This window comes from Thalia democratica, chromosome 8 (genome assembly GCF_965202585.1).
Source record: "Thalia democratica chromosome 8, ktThaDemo2.hap1.1, whole genome shotgun sequence".
NCBI lineage: Eukaryota > Metazoa > Chordata > Thaliacea > Salpida > Salpidae > Thalia > Thalia democratica.
This window is the reverse complement of record NC_139172.1, coordinates 27,470,893-27,488,508: the sequence shown is the minus strand read 5'-3', so window position 1 is coordinate 27,488,508 and position 17,616 is coordinate 27,470,893. Positions and strand designations below refer to the sequence as shown.

The following is a 17,616-nucleotide window of genomic DNA, read 5'->3' as shown; positions in this document are numbered from 1 at the left end:
GAATAGGAACTATAAAAAACGAATAAAATTCTGTTTGGTAAAATTAAACAGCTCAGTTTTACCATCAATAAAAATCTCACTTTTATTTTCAAATGAAGTAAAAACATTATTTTGGGTTTTAACTTTATCTAAAATTCATTAGTTGTTACATTTTTTAACAAGTCGTAAAGTTTTAACTGTCGTACCTGCAAGAGCACTTTGTTGTCCATGTGTTCGCTGTACACGAACTCGTCCAAATACTGCCTCGGTTTCAGCTGGTTGTGGGTGGTGATGGCCTGGTACAGCATGGCCGTCTGGTCTTTTTCAATTGTTTCCACCTCGTTGTCTATTACAAACGTTTCTTACTTTTATAAAACATACGAAATCAGCTTTATACAAAAAATAATAAAATAAAATTTAAATTTAAAAAACAAGCTTTTGATTTGTTTGCTGTATTGGATTTAAATTGGGCTCACTCTTTTTTCTTGTGAATTAACACGAAGCCATCTTAACTAAGTAAGTGATTAAAAAAACACATCAATAAAAAGCAGTTGCAACCATTTTGTGGAATTCACTTATTGTTACAACTTTCATCTAAAGAAAATCTTCAAACTTTTATAAGTTGTTTTAAAAATCAGGGTCTCAAAGATATCGCCCACTTTTGAGATAAAGTCATTGACTTACATCCAACTTCTCATTTACAATCAATGGTTTCTCAAAGTGGGTGATATCACCAAATAGGAAAACAGTGTTCACGGAAATTTAGAAGCTAATGCACTTAACAATTTTTTTAAAAATCTGAAACCAACAGACACTATGCAGAACATGCAAATAATTTGAAACCTGACTCGGCGGCGTCGACGCTCTTGTTGAGGGACCTGACCAATAAATTGTTCCTGATCATCTGCGCCTGGTCCGGGGACAGCTGGGGCACGCAGTCCTTGATCAGCTCGTCTATGGCCTGCTGGTCCACGTTCTCCATTATGTTGTTCGCCTCGCGCATTATGATGTCATAGGGGTCGTCCCAAAAGTTATCTGTTGCGAAACAACACGGTGCGGTTTTTATGAAATGCAAATAAATAAGAATGTGTAATAAGGTTTTTTAAGTATTTTAAACATTTTAATTTAAATAAAAGCTAAATAAATTTAAAAATAACTATTCACAGAAATTGTTATGTTAATAAAATAAGTCTTTAATTAATAATGAAAACTTTCTGAAAATTTTTTTATTTAGTGAAATTTAAATTTTTTTTAAATGTTAGCTTTTACCATCATACGCACTTATATCAGTAAGCTTTAACGCAAGCTATTTCATAACTAGCTCCCAATAACAAAAACCACACAAACTTATGCTTGGCTGATTCGCTCCGCTGCGCACGACTTTCCCGCCACCGTCCACGTGCGACAGCGGCATGGACTCGAAGACGAACTGGCGGAAGGCGCGGTCGAGCAACGAGGCGGTGACGCGCACCTGGCTGCCCCCCTCCACCATCGTTTGGTCACGCATGAGTTCGTGCAGCCTGGCCGACCTCTCCTTGCACATCTCCGCCGGTTTGTCCTCCCGGAACCCCGACACTATCCTGAGAATAATTGAAAAGTTTCGAGGATTAGAGTAGGTACTGCTTTAAACTGTTTAATAGCTTGATAAATGAACAATTTCAATAGTTCTAAATATTAAAAAGTAAAACAACTTAAAGAACAAAATATATCAAAACTATCACAAAGAAACTTCAACCAACTTGTTCGCGATTGTGCACTGGAGCATGTCCTCCTCGGCTTTGGAGGCGTCCAATTGGTCGGTGGCGCGCAGGTAGTGGGTCCTGGCCCTCACCTCGTCGTGGTAGTTGATTATCTTAGGGGCGTCCCCTTTCTGCTTCTTCTCCGCCTCGAAGTCGTCTTTCGCCAGCAGCTCCTTCAGCTTCGGCAGGTCTTCGCTCAGCATCTGTGACGTAATTATTGTATTTAAAGTGTTACGTCATAACGGTAATAATAAACTGCAAGTGACTTTTAAAAAGCAACTTTGTTATTGGCATATTATTTTTTTCTGAAAAAGTGTTAGTGCGACTGTGCATTTGAAAAATAAATTTCAAAAGTGTAATAGACTGCTGGTGTGGTGTAATTGAATTGTCTAACATAGTACTGTTGTACAAACATTAAAACATGAGTGAGAATACTTTACATGTTCGTCCTACCTTTACTAGATAGATGTATACACAAAATAACACTTGAATATTAAAACAGCATTTTTTTATTTTGAAAAACACTTCTGTGAGGTTTTTAATATACTTAGTTTTAACACTAATAATTTTATAAAATAAAAATAAAAGTATTAACGATCATTAAGTACCAGAGTCGTAAGTAAACTTTTAAGCGCAACATTTAGGTGTTTTTTACATATAATATTTAATTACGGTCAGAAAACTATTAAAAACATCAAATAAAAAAAACTTTAAATTGGTCTCTACTTTATTAAGTAACTGTTGGATATGACTAATACATTTATGAAACTACAGAATACTATATTAATTAACTAAAATCCACCAATCAGACCTGCTGCTCCTCCTCCGTCAGCGCCATCTCGTGCATGTGTTCAGCCATGCATAGCGCCATCACGTGGTCCACTCCGTCGCTGCGAGGCTGCTTCTCGATTTCGCTCACCGGCAACTGGCCCTCCTCCGTCGCTACTACCTGTTTCAAATGAGGGAAATCACCTTTAGAGATAGTGGTTGCGTTTGTTCGGTTTTATAAATTGGTTGGATAAAACAGTGAAGCGTAAGAATATTAAAATATAAAAGCGGTGAAATAAAAATAAATGGAAGTTTTATTATTGTCCAACAAATGCAATCTCAATGAATTACAGTGTACAACACTTGTAAGGATAAGAGGGCAAATTTATTTATTGAAATTCGACTAATGCTTTTTATCAAATGTTTCGTTGTAATAACACTTTTATTGTTATCCTGAAGAACTGTTTTTACAGTGAAACATTTTAGATTAAATTAAAAGCATTAGTTGAATGAAAGCTTTCAAAGTACTCGACACAATTGTAGAAAAAATCAACACAAGTTTTAAACTAAAAATAATAGTATTAAAATATAGTCCATTCAGTCAAAATTAATGCAAAATAATGCTTCACAGAATTCATATTTCACTAAGTTTTAAAAATTCAGCTAGATCAGTATAAAAAAGGTAAGCAAATGTTTGTTTACAAGTTTGTTTTTAAGATAAGATTTTATATTTAGTTTTAACAAAAAATAGATTAAAAACAAAAAAAAACAAAAAACAGATAAAATAACTCTCACTAACACTAGATACTTTTTTAATATTTATAACTAAAGTTATTTATACTTTCTAGTTGTAAGATTACTTCGTATTTTTATAAGTTTTATTTTAAAACTACCATTTAATATTTTTTTAAATATCAGAAATTTTATAATTTGCAAAGCAACTTTTATACTTTATTTACTTTATATAACTTGATCTTTAAATAAAATAAATGACATTATAATATTTGTTGTTTTATCAATATTAAAATAGGAACAAAACTTTTCAGCCACACAATAGTTACTTTTTCGTTTAAACTTTGGATTAAATACAGTTCAGATATATTAAACTATAGAACTGATACTTTATTTTGAAATATTCTGTTTTAGTAATATTTAAACATTAAGCATAATATAGTTTGAAAACATTTAAAAGTTCTTAACTTTTGATAAACAAAATTATTATTTTTGTTGTACATTTTCAAGTAACAAGTTTTAATATTAGCAAATACTATTAGTTACAACCTAGACTTAATGACTTTATATTTATTTTCAAGATATTTAAAAAGCATACTAACTAAATTCATTTGAAACAATTTCTAATTTAAATAGACTTGTTATGTAAGCAATGTAGTTTCAAAACTTCACGCTGGACAAAATTAAGTGCATACGGGGCAACAGCTGTTGAGAAAGTGACAATTTAAATTCCCTTCGCACCTCAACTCAACACTGACACCCGAAACAACTCGATTTGTCACTTCAATTTGTTTTGACACATTCAATTTGGCAATTTGGCGCATTACTCATGTATAAGCCGTTACCCGTTACATATTTCATTAGGCGAACTGAGAGGCATGTGCTAAAACTGCGCGAACTTTTAAACTTTGCTGGTGTTAATTTTAGTTGGTGGTGTGAGCTGCGTTTGTTGTAAGTTGTTCACTACGGTAAAGTGTAAAAGTTTGATAAAGCAAAAGCTTTCTTCAATTAAAACAGATTATCATGAAACTATAAGTGTAAAAGTAAAAATGTTCTGATTTGTAGAGTTGATGTATAAGATTAAAAAAAAGTCTTGAAATAATATTAAGTTAAACTTTAATATAATTTTATTCGAATATACTTCTAATACCTACTGTAACTTAAAAAACAAAAAAGCTTAAATGCTAAATACAGGCAACCTCTCATTTTTTTTTTTTTACTTAAAATAAGTAAGTACAGTTATAAGTTAAGATTCAAAACTACGATATAAGCACATTACTAAACTTAAATTTATTGGAAATCAAAACTATAAACTATATTTTTGCAAAGTCATGAAATAGAACATAAATATTTACTACAAAAATATTATTTGCTTCATTGCTATAAAGGTCGAGATATTTCTAGTGTTTGGTACGCGCTTCTCTAAAGCCCTTCGTAAACATAAACACGAATTTCGCGCCGCAACGAAAACATTCGCCTTTCGCTTTCATCCCAACCAAAGTGTGTAATCCGCGCAATTCGGCATTCAAACGCAAAACGGTGTGAAGAAGACGTAAAGGAGCGTAAACAAAACCTTTATATTCGAAAATATTCGCTCAATTAGGCAAGTTCATTTTGTTTGAATGATTCACTCGGCACAAAGCGCTTGTTTATTATCAATCAAAATGGTGGGTTTGCTTTTTTTTTCAGGGTTTAATGTTTTGCCGTTTAGTCATCATTAACATTCATAATCAACGGAAGACTCGGTGCGAAAAGCTCGCGTTAATAATTGATGGTGTCATTTTTGCCTTGGTTTTTGTTTGTAGCTCACTGACAGCGTTTTGTTTTGGTCTGATGCTCCTCGATAAATGTTTTGGTTTATTTTAATTTTCATCATTGCTTTTAAAATACATTCAAGTACTACCAAACAAATATTTTACCTCAGTAAAAATACTAATTTAAAAATGTTTAAATGCCAACTTGGTTGAGTTTATACAGACGACAGATCAACTTTGTATGAAAATTTGAGTATTTATCAATTTTATAACTTTTTATACTGAACTTAGTTTTTATATGAACATTTTACATTTTTTTGTGTCTCTTCATATGATTTTGGAAAAAGTGTCAATTATTTAAAATTTTTAACAACATGGCAAACCTTCTCATTATAAACTTAGATTATACTTTTAGTAGACGTATTTAACCTTTTCAAAGCAAAAACTACAACTATTGATTTATATTATTCAGAATGTTAGTTTGGATAATAAATATATCATTTAGTTGTTAGTATAAAACAACAAGTATATTTATATGGGTATTTTAAAAAACAATGACTAGCAGAAAAAAGTACCAATTATTTAATTATCAATCATTCTTAAACCAACTTTACAGTTTTGTGGAACATAATGTAAAAAATAAAAGTTTCGAAATTTTTGCATAATAATATCACACTTAAGAAGTACAAATTTGTAAGCATTATCAATCTCGATTGAACGGGAATTTATTATCTTTCTACGCAAAAACTATTTATTGTTTATTTTCTTTAAAAAATTCGCAAACAGTTTCGAACCTGCTCGACGAGGCAGTGCAGTATGAGCGGCACGCTGGCGCTCTCTTGCGGAACTTCCTTCAGAAGCTCGTTGTAGTGACGCATGTCGCTGAAGTCCGGAACCATTATTTCCGGCTCGACGCTCGGCGGCATCGCGGGCTCGGTGGCGACGGAATCCTTTTTCTTGCTCATCGTCTGCTGAGCTGCTGGAAATTGATTAAAAAACATTCAACTATTTTTTTCTTTTAAACTAGTACATACAATTTTGGTTAAAACTTATTATTAAATAAAAAAGTAAACTCTTCAACGCCGCCAAGCGGATATAAAAACCTTGATGGATTTCCTCCTCGTTGGGTTCCACCGCCGGGGGCGCGTTTTTCTTCTGCTGGGCCAGCGCCACCTGCTCGGAGTACTTCGGCACCTCCACGACGTTGAGGTTGCGGAGGAAGGTTTTGTATTGGCGGAGGTTCTCCACCGTGTCGTAGATGAACGTCGCCAATTGGTCGAACAGCTTGCCGCCGTACACCATCTGGCGGAAGAAAAAATTTCCTTTAGTTCTCTATAAGCTAAAAACTTTGAATCAGATTGGTATAAGCTTAAAATTCTACAATCAAAATGATGCTGTAACAAACTTTTGATTTTTATTTTCATAGGTTGATAAGAAAACCACTTAAAAACTGGGCTTTGCTTTAGGAAAACAAAAAAAAAATGTTATTAGGAAATAAAAGAAAAAATAAGGGCGTTCACCATAACTAAAATAAAAACTTTACAGCATTCGAGTATATTTTAATTGGATAACATTTTAAACTTAAGCCTTATATTGAGAACAAAACTGAATCTTTAAAGTTTTACTATCATCTAAAACACTAGGTATAGGTTTTTTCTATAAAAAAAAAGTTTTTTATTATAACTTTTACAAGCTTCATTATTTCAAAAATAAATAAGCCCCAAAAACTATTTGTGGTAAGATAACAAATAAAACTTTACTTATTCATTGTTATTAACATTTTTGCTTGTACAACTTAAGTTTTTAAAAACATATTAGTATAAGAACTTTGAAATTATATTTAATATGCGAACGGGTCTAAATTGCACGAGAACAAAATTGCACAAGTGCACAAAATTGCACGAAGTCAAATTTGCACGAGGGCACAAAATATCACGAGGGAACAAAATTTCACGAAGACGATTTTGCACCAAGGGTCAATTTTGCACGAGAGTAGAATATACAGAAAAGATAAAGAATAACAAAACAAAAAAAAACTAAAAGATAATTAAAAAAAAAGAAATCTACCGACTGAGGGTAAGGGTTAGGGGTAACAGTGATAGTAAAAATAAATTAATAAAAAAAGAAAGAAAGAAAAAAAAAATGAAAAAATGATTAATAAAAAAAGAAAAATAAGTTACCGACCAAGAGTAAAGGTTAGGGGTAATAGTGAGAGTAAAAAAAATGATAATAAATAAAATAAATAAAAATTTATAAAAAAAATATTTATCCAGTGCAAAAATGTCTCTGTGCAAAATTGTCTGCTCGTGCAAAAGTGACCCTTTATGCAAAAGTATCTTCGTGCAATTTTATATTTTTACAATTTTGTCCCCTCGTGTAATTTTGTACGCTCGTGCAAATTTGACAGCAACCTAATCAAAATATGTGCATGAGAGTAAGAACGAATAAATTTTTGTGTGCTTTTGAAACGTTTGTTTCCATTACTTATCAGTAACTCTTTTGTATAAAATGAAAACAAATGATAAATATTATGATAAGTTTTATGATAAGTTAATACTATAGTATTTTGAATATGAATTATATATCATATTATTCTATAAAAAAATCATATAGATAAAGCATTTTACTTTTGGAAAAAACCTATACAGTTAATCACAATACATAAAATAAATTTATTAAGTTCAATCAAAAAACGAGCGTGAGTTTGGCTTGAATGGATTATTTTGTAAATTTTTTTTTAACCAAACTTTTTTATCATTGACATACTTATTTAATTAAGTTTTAAGACGTTATTAATTTTTTTTCAAAATTATTTTCCTTTAATAACATATGAAAAATTAATTTTTCAGAAAAGTTCCAAATTTACACGGTTTTGGTTTTTTTTTTACATGGTTTTATAGCAATAGTAAATTATGATTTTTTTAAGTTTCATTTTTAACAGACTTATAAAATTAAATTTTATAACGTTATTATATTTTTTCCCAACTTATTATTATTTTTTAAATATATGACCCATTCAAGTTTTACCTAAATTATTAGTATTTGATCAAGAAATCCCTCAAATTACGTAAACAAAAAGTTTAGGTAAAACTTGTATGGGTCATATAGTTGAAAAATGATAATAAGTTGGAAAAATATATTAACGTTATAAAACTTAGTTCTATGAGTTTGTTAAAAATAAAACATATTAAAAATTTAATTTACTTTTGCTATAAAACTACGTAAAAAAAAACTGAGACCGTGCAAATTTGGAACTTTTCTGAAAAATTTATTTAAGCATATGTTATTAAAAAAATAATTTTGAAAAAAAAATTAATAACGTCTTAAAACTCAATTAAATAAATATGTTAACAATAAAAAACTTGAAAAAATAAAAATTTTGAGTAAAACGTTGCAAATAAAAAAAATGCAAAAAAACATTAAATTTTTAAAGGGGCCCCGCTACAAAACTAAAACCCCAACTCGATGAAAATTATTGTGAAAAGCTAAGCAAAAGAACGTTCTTTAGAATAAAAAAAAGTTCCAAGTTAGCATTAAAAAAATTGAAAATAATTGGTTTTAAAGTTTGGTTAAACAAAAAAATACAAAAAAATCCATTCAAGCCAAGTTAACGCTCGTAATCAAAAAGTATACAAATTTGTTTTAAGTATAATTCTAGAGTCTAAAATATCAGTTTTAATCAAAAACAAATTAATTTGATAAAGTGTTATGGATAGTATGAAGCAAATTGTTTATAAGTTGATAGCTTGTTTGATAATAAGTAAAAAGCTGAAAATTTAGAACACATATCGGAAGTAAAGAAACCTCACAATATCTAACAAAATAGTCAATGTTTCAGATAGTCTAACAACTAAAAGCAGCGTCGTTTAAACAGAGTTGAATTATTAAAAAAATAAAAACAAAGTGCCCGTACCATCTTGTTGTAGTTGTGCCAATCGTTGGGGAGCAGGTCGGAGCTGATGACCAGCTGGTGCGTGGCGACATCTTGCGTCCAACCGTTGGACTTGTTGCGCGTGAAGACGTGGGGTAGGAGCTTCCAGAATATTTCCAGCCTCCTCGCGTCCGACTCCCTCTTCCTGGCGATCATCTTCAACTCTGCGGTGTTTATTTTGGTTTTCACAGCAAGTTTCTCAATGAGTAAAGTTAAATAACAATTTTAATTTTTGCATTGAGTTAAATACAATTAAAAATTGAAACTAACAACTAAAAATTCTCTTTAGAGTACGAAGGTGTGTAAATAACATTTGAAAAAAACTGAAGTAAACACTAAAAGCTTACTTGAAAAAAAAATATTACCTCAACATATAGCATTTGTAAGCTTTAAATCAACAGACGCTGACAGTGATTGAACCTTAACAACCAAATGTGTTTTCAGCTTGATTGAAGTTTATTTTTTTAAACCAAAAACATTCTACAAGCACTAACTTTTAACGCTATTAAAGTGTTTATAATTATTCATAATTTTTCAAACAATCAACAACCGACCCTCCTCGCTCAGCTGAGGCTCCTGCATGAGCAGAATGGGCGGTTTGGGCGAATTGACCAACTTGTTGAAGTCCTCGTAGCTGCCACTCCTCACCTGCATGACCCCGTTCAACTGCACCCCCATGTGCTCCAGCAGGGACAGCATCTCCGCCCTGTAGAAGCCCACCACAAGGACGTAGTGGTCCGGTCCGGTTTCAGGCTCGTCGTCTGCGGGCCAAATTAGTTTAACTTGAAGCATTCTTTCAAACTCACTCAAAATAGTTCTTAATTTTATATTGTTTTAAAAATTTTATTTGGAAATTTTTAGAAATTTTTAGAATTTCTGCAACAATAGATAAATTTATAAGTGTTGCTGGAAACGTGTTAAGAAGTTCATACTTTTATTAGATAAAATTGTTGCAACAAACAGCATAATCAAAGAGCTAAAGCTAGGGCAAGGTTTTGGTGTTATGTGTCGAAACTAATTAAGGTAATACTTGACGTTTGAAATTTAAAACAGTAATTTATCGCATCGAAAATTTTAATGTAATTAAAATTTACTTCCACTCTCTTTATAATTGTCACTAAAATAAATTAACTGTAGCTAAAATTATACTTCAATGTCAACACTTTTTACCCGATGTTTAGTTCATAAAAAATTTAGATAAGAGAAAATTGATTTGGGCTTTAACTTGAACATAATACACCTTTTAATTTACCACAAATTGACAATTTAAAACAGATGAATTTATTTTTGTTAAGAAACAAACTAGAAGTTATAAACTATTAAAAAACACAACTTTCTCATAAGTGTATTCACCAATTATTTTTGAAATTAAAAATAAAAAGAATATATATTTATCAATTTTTTTAATTGAAAACTTGAGCAAGTATTGTTTCTTTTCAATAACTCAAAACCAAATAAAAAATTATATTACCAAACACACAAAACACCATTGAACTCACTTCTTTTCATCATATTTTCATATCTTTGAAAAAAGAAGTGATTTTATTGGCACGAGGTTGTACTATATACATGTAAAAAAAGTAATTACAGGTTGTCAAACGAACCGATGAATGCCACTGCAACTTGTTCTTCAGTTCTCTTCTTCAAACCGCTCCACTCCTTCATCTGCTTGCTGTCTGCTTGTTTTGGCACCAGTGGAGCGTTCGACTTCCTCGACTTACCGGCCGACTTCCTACCTCCTTTCTTGCCTGCTGGAAATATACATCTAATAAAAAAAAGCTAGAGATAAATAGTTGTCCTTAACAACTCATATAATGTTAATGTATAAAAGAGTCGAACTAGTGGTACTCAAAATTTTTGATAGCTGTACACAGCATGTGAATAAGCATATTGCACTGATCAAAGTAAAAGTTTTTGCTTATTTCACACAAAAGCTTAATTATTATTAAGTAATGTTTATTAGTATAAAAATATTAGAACTTGAAAAAACTATTAAAAACTAAGTTTCAACAAAAAGAAAGTATGTATAACTATAGATAATTTGAAAAATATTTTAACAGCTCTAAAGAGAACATACTTCTGTGAATATGTAGACACTTTAAGAAACACAGAGTTAAACTATGCACAAGTTTTATAAAAATCATCAAAAAACATATTCACAGTTACTTTTGTTGGAAAACAAGGAATGCTATATTATTTTGTTACTAGTTTTTTTACAAAAGAGATAAATTTATTAAAAATGCCTATAGTTGTATATTTACCTTTATATAAGAATTTTGAACTTTGTTTAGACTTACTAAATAAGAACAAGTACGATTTATTAAAATATTTGCTAAAAAAAAGATTTTTTAGATTTTGTTTAAAATTTAATTAGACTTTCTTTTTTACACCATTTTAGAACATATTTACAAAAAAAATTTGATAAAATAACTAAAGTAGTATTAGATACGAAAAATCATCCGAAACACACCCAAATTTCTGCTTGAGTTGCTGTCTTCAACTGTTGAGCTGGGCTTGTAATGCTCGCTCTTGATCTCCAGCAGGCCGATTTTCAGCAATTTCGCCCACAGAACGACAGGCACCTCCTCCCCTTTCTCCATACAGTGGTGAATCCCCTCAAGGACGTCCGAGTGCGGCACCTGCTGCTTCTGGCCCTTCTTATTTTTTGTGTCGCCAAACTCTCTGACCTTTGTTTTAATTTGTTTTATTACAATTCAAAAACTACAAGTATTAGTAAAACTAGCTTTAAAGTACTCTAATAATTCATCAGTAATTGATTACTCATATATCTTTAGGATTCATTTGGCTATATTTGAAACAAATTATAGAAATTTGCGTACAACAAAATTTTCTGTATGTATCACCTAATAACTATGATAGATAATCATTTTAGTTTTCATACAGTTACAACGTAACAAAGTATGTTTTTAGCTCTTACTATATACCTTATTCATATGAGAAAAATTACGTAACTGATTTGTATTTTTCAAAGTTTTAAAACTTTATACACTACATGAATTAATTTTACTTATGTAACTAAAAACTATTGGTTTAAAATTTCATGTTTCTTTACTTTAAATTTCTTTAAAACAATTTTAACAAACATTTTTTTCACACCAGATAAACATTTATAACTTTGTAAAGAAGCGCTGAATTCAAAAATAAAAAATAATTAATAGTCAATGATCCATACAACAATTCTTAAAAAAAAATCAAGCTTAGTAATCATCATAAAAAATAAAACCTTTGCCATAAGTTCATCTTTTATCAAAATACTAAACTTTCTTCTAAGGGGAACACGAATGGCATTTGTGAGAACCTTAATGTGTTCAACATCTTCTATTTGATTTTCTACTAGCAATTGAATATTTACATTCCAATCCTGAAAAATTAAGAAAGTAATTTCAAAGTGTTTTTTTTAATTGATTTATATGTGTTTTCTAATTAAAATTTATTATCAATAAACACTTTTTTAAATCTAGAAGGAACTTTTTATAACTTTCTTAAACTAACAACAACTAAATCATGTATTGCCAAAAGTTTTTTAACAAAAATATAAATTTTAACAATATGTAAAACTATGTGTACTATTTCACAACAGTATGTCTGAAAAATACTTGGTAAACATAAAAAAAACTATGTTTTTGAATAAAAAATTCTATATTAACTTAAAGCTATTACAAAAATCCATCAAACATATATTCTTCTAATTTACTAAAATTTGTGTTTTGAATTTTTCATTTGAAACAGGTTTTTAAGTATTTAATAAAACAAAAAGATATAAAAGTTGTATAGTATGCTGTTGTAAAGTGTATTTTCACTCAAAATACACGGTTAAAAGTTTAAACAAAGTTTCATTATTTTAATTCTTAGTTTAAAGTTAAAACAAAAAATATTAAAAGTATAAACATCGAAAAACATCAGTAAAAAACATCTATAAACATCAGTAAAAAGTTAAAAGTATAAACATCTAAAAATACAATATTGTTAAAACTTTATTTGAATTACCTCAGAAATTGAAACCGTTGCTAGATCTGTCTTGGGTATTTTAGACTCCCTTACCTTGCCTTTTTTCTTGGCACTTTTGGGCATTTTTTAATCCATAAATATTACAGCAAACTTACTTAATAATCTAAGAATAAGATTTAACATTTATAAAACAAATTTCAAATTTTAATTCTGAAGTAAGCATTTATTTATAAAAACTTTTTGAAAAGCATAAAATATTATATGTAGTATGTTAATTCAACAAAACCAAAGCAATAAATGTTTCAAAGTTTAGTTTTAAAAACATTTGTTTTGTCTAAACAAATTCAGAATATTAAAATGAAACTTATATAATTTTAAACTAAATAAATTTAGAATTGTTTTACCTATCTATCTGTCTGTAATATAAACAACTTAAACTAAAAACTAACTTTTTATATACGAGTAAAAGCTGTGCTTGAAAACCAAACTAATAAAAATGTATAAAAAGGTTTGAAAAATTGTTATGCTTACCTGACTATTTAGTGTAATTAAATACTTAATAAACAGCATACTTTTTATGTACTTGGTTAACTTGATAGAATGAAAAAACACTACTTTATCTTTTGCTGTATTATTAACATAGGAGACACATACTCATCTTATCAAAAAAGCTCATTTTTACTATAGCAAACAAGAAGTTAAAACACTGTGTATAGCAAATAGTATTGCTATACACAGTGTTAAAGCAAATTAAATTGTATTGATGCCTGCAAAATTCCAATGAATAGACAAATTGTCAGATTTTTGTACTATACCCACCTTTGTGTTTTACATACACTAGTTAGAAAGAAAAAATAGTATCCTTAGTATTTTGCAAAATACACAAATATTCAGCTCTTCAATACACATTTGTCAGCAGATGTAGGTAAACTATGTCAACCAAAATTAGGACTATTTATAATTTTATAAATGTAAGTTTTTGATATTAACATCATGAAAGTATTTTATTTGTTTCTAAGAAAATATTTTCCTTACAAAAACATTTTATGTAAATCAAATTTCTATCCATTCAATAAAATTATTAAAATTTAAAAATAAATTTACATTATCAATGTTTTATAAATAGTATCACTTACCCTAACATAGATGATAAAAATACAAACCTAAATGAATAACTAAAATTACTTTCAATAAAAAAAATAATAATATTTTGTACACAAAACTTTTAGACTAGTTACTGTATCAATTTATAGCTGACATTATAAAGAGTTAAGTTTTTAACAACTTTCACATTTCATTGGTTATAAAAAATATTTATTAAATTAATATCATAGGGGGGGAAAGGCATTTTTTTTGCAAACTGAGCTCATATATCTATTTCAAGCAGTAGCTGTTTATGTATTTTTTAAGTACAAATACAGAAAATTTAATAGGTTTCTTATGAAAAGACCAAACTCAAAAGGCAAAGAAATAATATATCATTAAAAATCTTTCTTTTACAGTTTTTAAGTAATAATTTTTATGAAACTTTCTGAGTTTAAATTAAACTAAATAATGAAAAATAATATATAATATTTATTTTTTAGTACAGGTGTATTTTTTCTAAAAAAAATGTTATAACTTTTTACTTTTTGTATTTTTAGTTTTTGGTCATTATAATGGATGGAATACTTCATGATTTTTTGAGGGTAGTTGTTAAAAAATAAGAAAGAATAAGGAAGAATATAAATTTTCAGTAATGTATTTAAAATTTTGAGAAAATCTGCTTTGAAAAAATTCTTCATAACATATTTGTATATGAAAACCTTTATTAAACTAGTTACATCTAATTGTTTATGTTTTACAAAAAGTTTTTTATGGTTTAAAATTTTAAATTTTAAATAATTACCAAAATAAAAGAAACTACCCTTCACTTATGGCCTTGAAAAGTTATATATAAATCTAAGAAACAAAAAGGTTTGGTAAGATGCCATTTGCTTAATACTTAATGCAACAACATCTTAAATTGAAAATCACAAAGAGTGTAAAAGTTTTATATTTTAATTTCTCAAGCTAGTATCAACAACTGCAACAAGAAAAACTATTTAAGAATAATCCAATTGTGCAGTTACTTTAAACAAATATGAACCTTAAAAAGCTTACACAAATTTGTTACCATAAACATGTTGGTAGGTAATGATGTTCTTTTTGTAAGAACTTTTTTTGATTTATTAAATCTTGTTTACTTTTTTGTCAGAATTAGACTATATAAATAGCACTTCATAAAACATCTTTTTTAAATATATTTTTGTTTTTACATAAAAATCATAACTCAAAGTTTTTAAATGCACATACTTTTTTCCAGTAATAAAGTGTTTTATGTTTCAAAGTGTTTCAAGTTTCAAATATTTCAAGTTAATTTTTTTTTTAAACATGCATCCAAATTTAAGAGTTATAGTTTCCAGCGCGACAGAAATTCCCACAAGTGATATATTTATCTCTGGTAGTCAAACAAAATAGCAACTAACAAGGGTCTGTTAAACTTGTTTTTTGATTATCTTTTTAATTGTCAATATTAAGAGTAATTATTTCTCTGATTATTTCATTTATAGAGTTTTTTTTTTAAGAAACGTATTTATGTTTACAAAATAAAAACTAAATGAGAGACTTAATTGTATTTAGCAAATTTTAGTTATTGTAAATTCTAATCCGTTAAAAGATTCTATCAAAGAAACAGCAATAATTTTTTTTTCATTAACTTATTCATAATTTGTTTAAATATATGTTTTCAAATTTTTAAGTTAATGTTTTTGAAATGTCAACATGAAACAGACATAAAATATAGAATGACGATATTTGCTTAAGTTAGAAATAATCAAGGTCTACAAAAACTGTTAGGTATGTTCAATCACTTTTGAACGAATATTTTTCTTCCTTGTAGAAATAGATAGTTCAGGTAAGTCTAATTATTATCTTACAACTTTTATAACTGTTCAAGGTTTTTCAGATTTTTTTTATGTTAGTCGAAATCTAACTTATAAATTAAAATAAGATATATAACATGTGCTGTTCGATAGCATTTAACTATGAGATATTTATATCTAAAAAAACTTTAAACTTTCGAACAACACATATTAGTAGCCTAATATGTAAGATATATAAATAACAAAAACAAATCTACAAAATAAGATACATTTATTTCACTACCATAAAGTTTTAACATTTTTTGTTACTTTTTTTTTTGTATTCTAAGCTTCAATGTCTGTCCATTTAGTTCTTTTAGCTATTTTTTTTATTATAGATTTTTTAACGACAATAATTCTAAAATAAGAAGAAATTTAAGTCATTTTTGTTAACTTTAACATTTCAAAACATAATAATTGCTTTGTTCATTGGTTTTAAAGCACATTTTTTACAGATTTAAATAGCTAAATAAAAAAGATTTTATTTTGAGTCTGGTTTTATTTGGTTAGTGTAAGAGCCCATAGAAAAATTCGGACACTTAGGTTTTTTTTATTCCTCGAAATATATCTCGAAAAAAAAAATTTAATTAACTTAGTTTAAATATTCTTCAATGAAATAATTTTATTTCTTAATGTCTTTGTTTTTTTATATAAACTTAAAAATTTTAAGATGTTGTCCATTTTTAATTTAAAAATTATGGTCTTTAACTATGGTCTTCGTGCTTAATCAATAAAAAAAAATTCTTATCGATATTCACTGAGGAATAAAATAATTTTGTCAATTATTTTAAAATAAAATGCCCATTTTAATCTTTTTATAAAGTATTTTGCGAGAACTAAAATAACTTAAAAGGGTCTACAAATTTAATAATGTATATAACTTTGTATCGAGATTGTTAATGATTCTATTTAATAATTTTATCACATTGATAGAGATTTAGTACGAAAATATATTTGTTTAGATCAAAGTTCACTGTGTATTTAAAATTAAAAAACATTACTTCTAAAACATTACAAAGCTTATTACTCAATATTAGAGCAGTTTTGAAATTTAAATCGTTTAAAATAAACTGCAAAAAAAGTTAAGTTAAATAACCAACATGATTTTCTTATAGTTTATAAGTTAAGTTTATCAGTAAAATGTCTCCATATTCACCTAAAGAAGAAGGGATTCAACAAACCCTCAACATAATATTTCGGGATCAACTGTAAGCAAACAAGTAGGATTCCGGATCAAACCTTACCGAGTGTTCACTCAATCAATTTGGAAACCGCCAGAAACCTCGAAAAACGGAAGAAACTCGGTTGCGTTGGGCAGACTGAGAAAGCAGCTTGCTTAGATGTTGCAGCTGTGTCCTGACTGCATTAGCGCTTACCTCAAAGGAAACAACATTCAGTAGTGGCAGGTAGCTATTGTCGGAAAGCAGGGAACATTTTACGAAGACTTGACGATCTTCTTTGACAGCATTTTTCCTGATAGATATCCTTTTTGTCCTCCGAAGTTTACGGTTGTCCACCGGGTTTTCGACAGCAAATTCAAGTCTCAGTTTGGTATAGGTTGGATTATGGATTGTAAATGGATTCTAGCTGATGTATGGTTAGTGTTTTGATTTTGCTATTAGAAATGCTTGATAGTTACACCATTTTGAAAAAGCCCAGTGTTTCGGCAGAGAAACCGTCTGAAACTCAGCCAAACTCCTGCAGAAATGCTTGCAAAAATAATATTTTGTCACTTAAACCGTTGAAAAGTGTAGTTGAAAATGAAAATTTACAAAAAAATCTACAGGAGAAAATAAAATTAA

The 17,616-nt window shown here is 28.7% G+C and overlaps 1 protein-coding gene across 1 annotated transcript in view; it reads right to left on the bottom strand.

Annotated features, from left to right (window-relative positions):
• Window positions 1-12,995, bottom strand: part of LOC145843090 (sperm-associated antigen 17-like) — a 50,957-nt gene extending 37,962 nt beyond the window's left edge. The window contains exons 1-13 of the mRNA XM_082950555.1: window positions 12,912-12,995; window positions 12,148-12,285; window positions 11,374-11,590; window positions 10,508-10,654; window positions 9,458-9,664; window positions 8,886-9,067; window positions 6,076-6,274; window positions 5,767-5,951; window positions 2,530-2,667; window positions 1,719-1,921; window positions 1,327-1,559; window positions 823-1,014; window positions 186-325 (exon numbers count right to left, since the gene is read on the bottom strand). Of these exons, the coding sequence (XP_082806681.1) occupies window positions 186-325; window positions 823-1,014; window positions 1,327-1,559; window positions 1,719-1,921; window positions 2,530-2,667; window positions 5,767-5,951; window positions 6,076-6,274; window positions 8,886-9,067; window positions 9,458-9,664; window positions 10,508-10,654; window positions 11,374-11,590; window positions 12,148-12,285; window positions 12,912-12,995 (2,265 nt within the window). The remainder of the gene's footprint in view (window positions 1-185; window positions 326-822; window positions 1,015-1,326; window positions 1,560-1,718; window positions 1,922-2,529; window positions 2,668-5,766; window positions 5,952-6,075; window positions 6,275-8,885; window positions 9,068-9,457; window positions 9,665-10,507; window positions 10,655-11,373; window positions 11,591-12,147; window positions 12,286-12,911) is intronic.
• Window positions 12,996-17,616: the final 4,621 nt, after the last annotated feature.